General features: G+C 50.9%; 2 protein-coding genes across 4 annotated transcripts in view; one reads left to right on the forward strand and one right to left on the reverse strand.

Annotated features, from left to right (window-relative positions):
- The window catches only part of TTC9C (tetratricopeptide repeat domain 9C), an 11,821-nt gene extending 7,080 nt beyond the window's left edge, over positions 1-4,741 (reverse strand). Inside the window, exon 1 of one of the 3 annotated variants that reach the window (XM_021710232.1) lies at positions 4,382-4,741. Coding sequence is in view for 2 of the 3 variants with exons in the window: in XM_008053600.2 (XP_008051791.1) it covers positions 4,225-4,462 (238 nt within the window). In the remaining variant the exon portion in view is untranslated. Of the gene's footprint in view, positions 1-4,224 lie in introns of all 3 variants that reach the window. The other 2 variants (XM_021710231.1, XM_008053600.2) reach the window with 2 other exon arrangements.
- Positions 4,742-5,877: 1,136 nt separating this feature from the next.
- The window catches only part of HNRNPUL2 (heterogeneous nuclear ribonucleoprotein U like 2), a gene marked incomplete at its 3' end in the record, with an annotated part of 12,163 nt that continues 11,731 nt past the window's right edge, over positions 5,878-6,309 (forward strand). The window contains exon 1 of the mRNA XM_021710235.1: positions 5,878-6,309. Within this exon, the coding sequence (XP_021565910.1) occupies positions 6,206-6,309 (104 nt within the window).

The following is a 6,309-nucleotide window of genomic DNA, read 5'->3' on the forward strand; positions in this document are numbered from 1 at the left end:
TTTTTTTGAATTTATTGTAGAGATGAGGTCTTGCTGCCCAGGCGGGTCTCGAACCCGTGGGCTCAGGCAATCCACTCACCTCAGCCTCCCAAAGGCGCGGGATTACAGGCTGAGCCACCGAGCCCGGCTTAAAAACTTTAAGAAAAATAAAACTGTGCTGATACAGAGAATGAATGAAGTCAGAGTGCTGCTTGCTTACGGAAGGTCTCTCTAGAAAGCAACTTTTGAAGCCGGCAGGGTGGCTTACTTTGGAAGGCCCAGGCAGTAGGATTGCCTGAGCCCAGGAATTCAAAACCAGCCTGGGCAACATAATAAGACTTCATCTCTGCAAAAAAGTAAAAGGATTAGCCAGGTGTGGTGGCACACATCTGTAGTCCCAGCTACTCGACAGGTTGAGGCGGAAAGGATCGCTCCAGGATGTCAAGGCTGTAGTGAGCTGTGATCATGCCACTGCACTCCAGCATGGGTGACAAAATGAGACTGACTCAAAAAAAAAAAAGAAAGATACTTTTCAGCCAAGGTCTAAATGACAAGGGTTATTCAAGGAACAGGGCATTCTAGCCCTAGAGACAAGACTCTACAAGGCCCCAAAGTGGAAATGTGCTTTCAAGCATTCAGTGTATGGAGAAGTCAGGTCATGTCAGGACCAGAGGGTGAGGATCAGAATTTGGACTTTCTTCTAAGTGTGATGAAATACCACTGGAGAATTTTAGGCATGATCTGATTTCCTTATCTGTAAAACGAGAATAGTCATAAGTACCTGGCAGAATTTTCTGCCCAACTCAAAAAATGAAAACCGTTAATTCAGTGAGTTGTTTTTTTTTTTGAGTTGGGGTTTTACTCTGTCACCCAGGTTGGAGTGCAATCACCCAGGCTGGAGTGCAGTTGCATGATCATGGCTCACTACAGCCTCAGCTTCCTGGGTTCAGATGATCCTTCCACCTCAGCCTCCCAAGTAGCTGAGACTACAGGCACACACCACCATGCCTGGCTAATTTTTTTTATTTTTTGTGGTGATGAGGTCTCATTATGTTGCCTAGGCTGGTCTTGAATTCCTGGGTTCAAGCAATCCTCTCCTCTTGGTCTCCAAAAGTGCTGGGTTTACAGATGTGAGCCACCATGCTCAGCCAAAATGAGTCTTTTTTTTTTTATTTGGAATCTCACTTCATCACCCAGGCTGGAGTGTACTAGCACGCTCAAGGCGACCGCAGCCTCGACATGCTGGGTTCCAGCAAGTCTTTCGCCTCAGCCTTCCAAGTAGCTGGAACTACAGGCACGCCCTACCATGTCCAGCTAATTTTTTTTTTTTGAGTTGGAGTCTCACTCTGTCACCCAGACTGGAGTACAGTGGCGCGCTCCCGGCCACCGCAGCCTCGACCTGCTGGGCTCCAGTGATCCTTTCGCCTCAGCCTTCCAAGTAGCTGGAACGACAGGCGCGTGCTACCATGTCTGGCTGATTTTTGATTTATTGTAGAGATGAGGTCTCGCCAAGTTGCCCAGGCGTCACTCGAACCTGCGGGCTCAGGCAATCCACTCACTTCAGTCTCCCAAAGCGCAGATTACAGGCTGAGCCACCGAGCCCGGTCAAAAATTTTTTTAAAATTTATTGTAGAGATGAGGTCTCACCATGTTGTTCAGGCTGGTCTCGAACCTGAGGGCTCAGGCAATCCTCTCACCGTGGTCCCCCAAAGTGCTGGAATTATAGGCTTGAGCCACTGCGCCTGGCCACAACCTTTATGGAACATCTACTAAGCACCCATCTACAGAAGGCTAAGGCGTATTCCTATCTTCAAGTCCACCTGGAGAGTCAAGATTTCTATAAGTACACAACTCTAAAACGTCTCATTTTCTGTGGCACGTTCACAGCTACCGCAGTCTTGACCTGCTGGGCTCAGGTGATCCTTCCTCCTCAGTCTTCCAAATAGCTGGAACCACAGGCATGCACCACCATGGCAGACTAATTTTTATTTATTGTAGAGACAAACTCTTGCCAAGTTGCTCAGGCTGGTCTTGAACCCCTGGGGTCAGCAATTCTCTCGCCTCCATCATCCAAAGTGCTGGGATTATCCAGGCTCGGTGGCTCAGCCTGTAATCCTGCGCCTTTGGGAGGCTGAGGTGAGTGGATTGCCTGAGCCCGCGGGTTCGAGACCCGCCTGGGCAGCGAGACCTCATCTCTACAATAAATCAAAACATCAGCCGGGCGTGGTTGCGCATGCCTGTAGTTCCAGCTACTTGGAAGGCTGAGGCAGAAGGGTTGTCGGAGCCCAGCAGGTTGAGGCTGCGGTGGGCAGGAACGGCCACTGCACTCCAGTCTGGGTGACAGAGTGAGACTCCAACTCAAAAAAAAAAAAAAAAAAAGTGCTGGGCTTACAGGTGTGAACCACAGCGCCTGGCTGAGTATTGTAATTTATTTATTTTATTATTATTTTTTGAGTTGGAGTCTCACTCTGTCGCCCAGGCTGGAGTGCGGTGGCACACTCATAGCCACCCCAGTGTCAACCTGCTGGGCTCCGACAACCCTTCCGCCTCAACCTTCCAAGTAGTTGGAACTATAGGCGCGCGCTACCACACCCGACTATTTTTATTTATTGTAAAGAAGAGGTCTCGCCAAGTTGCCCAGGCTGGTCTTGAGCCTGCAGGCTCAGGCAATCCACTTGCCTTGGCCATCGAGCCCGGCCTGTCATTTATTTATTATTATTATTTTAGATTACAAAATATACTTTATTTAAAAGTAAATTAGAGGGAGAAAGAGAAGATTCACCTCCCTAAGGTGGGGGAAGGGGCCAAAGCCAGGAAGCATGGCGACAGTCATGACTCAAAGATCACATGGCCACATCATGGTTTAGCTAGGCAATGGCCAGGTACTGTAATTTTAAAAATTCACTTTTAAACCACTATTAGGAAGTGTAAAAACTACTAATAATTTCTATGGCCTCAACTTGGACGGTTAGAATTTTCTAATACACAGCAAAAGAATCTAATTAGCTCCATGGTTATCCTGCATGCCTTAGAATGGATCTTTTTTCTTTTTTTTTTTTAGTTGGATTCTCACTGTGTCGCCCAGACTGGAGTGCAGTGGCCGCTCCCGGCCACCACAAGCCTCGACCTGCTGGGCTCCGGCAATCCTTCCGTCTCAGCCTTCCGAGGAGCCGGAATTACAGGCATGTGCTACCACGCCTGGCTGATTTTTTGATTTATTGTAGAGATGAGGTCCCGCGGCCCAGGTGGGTCTCGAACCCGCGGGCTCAGGCAATCCACTCACCTCAGCCTCCCAAAGGCGCGGGATTACAGGCTGAGCCACCGAGCCCGGCTGGATCTTTTTTCTTAGCAGGTTAATCCTAGTGATATGAACTAAGGCATCAAGCTCTTCACCCAGGGCTACCTGAAGATGGAAGTTACTAGCTATCCAAATTATCTGATATGGAAGAAAGAGGAAAATGAGGAAAAGCTATACAATCCATCAAATTTAAGTGATCTATACCACAAGCTAAAGCAATTGTTTCCCAAATAGTAAATTATCTTTAAAGAAACAATGCCCCGGCCAGGTGTGGTGGCTCACGCCTATAATCCCAGCACTTTGGGAGCCCACAGGTTTGAGAACAGCCCAGGCAACTTGGTGAGACATCATCTCTACAATAAAAATCAAAAAATTAGCTGGGCATGGTAGAGCGCTCCTGTAGTTCTGGCTATTTGGAAGGCTGAGGCAGAAGGATCGCCTGAGACCAGCAGGTCAAGGCTTCGGTGGCTGTGAGCATGCCACTGCACTCCAGCCTGGGCTACAGAGTGAGATTCCAACATACATTCATACATCCATCCATACATACATAAAATAAAAATATATCAGCCGGGCATGGTGGCACATGCCAATGGTTTCAGCTACTTGGAAGGCTGAGGCGGAAGGATCGCCTGAGCCCAGCAGGTCGAGACTGTGGTGGCAGTGAGCGTGCCACTTCACTCCAGTGTGAGCGACAGAGACTCCAACTCAAGCAAAAAATAAAACTCTCCAGGTGGTCTAAGAAGGTCGATTGTCCAGCAACTCAAATAGAGCCCTATAGGTTGTTAATACATTTCAATTCGCGGCAGAATAACTGGAAGGCTGTAGAATGAACATCAGTGCTTTTTCCAATGTTCAGAGAGTTTCTTTAACAATGTACAGTATTCCACAATTAGATTTTCATGTTCCTGCCTTGATGCTCTCTACCCACCCTTCGGCCCTGTTCTTACCAGCTAGATTGTTGTAGCAGTCTGTCTGGGTGGTGTGCAGTATGTTTTCTTGTTCAGGTGTAAGAGCCGGGCCCTCGGGCCCTAGATTAGGTATTGGGGAAGGCAGACTTGGAGCCAGACCCCGCAGCTGAAGCAGAGCTCGATGGTACCTACTCACAGCATCTCGGTACTTCCCTTCCCGGTAGCGCTGGTTCCCTTCCTCCTTGTACAGCTGAGCTTCCTGCAGGCGCTTCTCCATAACTCTTTGTCGCCCAGTGCTCTCGCGCAATTAGGAAAGCGCAGCTAACTAAAGCTCTGGGGTCGGGAGCAGTGACTGATTTTGGTAGCCAATTTAAGAAGGCAGGAAATTATCCTTGTCCCAGAAGCCCCCAACTCCTGGGGCGTGACCTTTGCTTATTTCTACTACAGCCCCACCTCCCTGCAATAATTTTCAATCTCCAGAAATGCAGGAAATTTGTTAGAAAGAGGACTGTGAAATAGTGAAGCCAAAGGATAAGTGATTTCTTAAAGAGGCGATTTCAGAGAGAAGAAACTGCCCCTAAAAGCAAAGGGCTGACCAAGGGATCGTGGCAGGCGTGTTAACGCCCGCAGAGTTAGCTTCCTCCTTTCTTTTGGACACGCCCTCTGACCTGGAAGAAAAAATAAGAAGGCGGGGACTACTGCTAAAAGAGGTCAAAAGGGCTCGCCTCCATCCCAGCTCTTTTATTTGTCCTTCTTCAGCAAGCGTTTGTGGTTGTCAGTGCTGTGAGCTGGGAAGCCGAAGTGAACGTGGCCCGTGCACCCACACCCACAGGCGAGACTGAAATGGCCGCATAAGCATCTCAGTTGCAAGCCCACTAGGCGCCGCAGCCGGTTCCTCGCCCCGTGCAGACGCCCAACCCCGGAAGTCCCCAAGTAGGCTTCAACAGGGTGGAGGACGGATAAGAAAGGGTCAGGTGTCCCGACAGTTTGGTATCTAAAGGGTAGCGCGCATTGCGCCACATTACCCAATCAGAAACAGCTCCGGAAAAATAATCCCGCAGAAGCGACCCCGCCTACCCAGAGCACCAACCCGGAAAAAAAAAAAAAAAAAAAAAAAAAAATCCCCTGGCAACTTCGCCAATTGGAAAAATCCAGAGGATCACAGGTGACCAATCAGAACGGCAGATGACGATTCAAGTTGGCCAATAAGGGAAACGAAAGGCGAAGTCAGGGTGTCTGTTGCTGGGTAGAAGTTGAAGCTTTGAGGGAAAAGGAGAGCCGGGGTTACTGTATTTCTTCGTTCTGGAGTTTTTGCTTATTAGCCAGAGAAACAATTGCTAGTAGGCTTTCGTGTGGCAACAGCTTCCGTTCTGGCTTTTCTTTTGTTGCCCCCAAGAAGCTGCTGTATGCACAGGCAGCAGGTAAAAAAGGTTCCCAGACAAACCCTAAAACATCGCAGCAATTGGAAGTCAGACATGAGTAGGGGTACTGACAGGGTGGGAGGGACGTAGGGTAAGAGAGTTCCGGGCAACTGCGCAGAACCCCCAGCTGGAAGTACTGAAAGACCGGCACGCACACGCTTCCGTGCTACGAGGCACTTGAGCCGCAGCCAGCCTTGCCCGTCCCGGCCCCCGCTGCGGCTGCGCGGTAAAACCAGCAGCGACGATTGGCCCAGGGGGGCAAAAGGGGTGGGAGAAAGAGGGAGGGAACTCTGTCGTCCTCCGCGCGCGGCCGCCCGCGGCTGGGAAACCAAGGTTCTGGAAGGGGAGTCGCTCCCCGCTGCGTTGTCTTGGGCTCCGTGAGCCGAAAGGCGGAAGGGAAGAGGAGGGGAAGCACACACTACGTCGCGGGGACCGCGCTTAGCCTTCGCTGCCTGCGTGCGTGCGTGCGCTCGCCCGCGCGGGCTCAGTGCTGGCGCGTGAGGCGGAGGCGGGCGGCGGCGGCGGCGCCTGCGCGGTTGGGCTCGGTCGACGGTTCGCAGGGGAGGAGGCGGCGGGAGGCGGAGGAGGCGGCGGCGGCGATGGAGGTGAAGCGGCTGAAAGTGACCGAGCTGCGGTCGGAACTGCAGCGGCGGGGCCTGGACTCGCGCGGCCTCAAGATGGATCTGGCGCAGCGGCTACAGGA

Source organism: Carlito syrichta, unplaced genomic scaffold (genome assembly GCF_000164805.1).
Source record: "Carlito syrichta isolate Samal-C Ts95f unplaced genomic scaffold, Tarsius_syrichta-2.0.1 Scaffold288315, whole genome shotgun sequence".
NCBI lineage: Eukaryota > Metazoa > Chordata > Mammalia > Primates > Tarsiidae > Carlito > Carlito syrichta.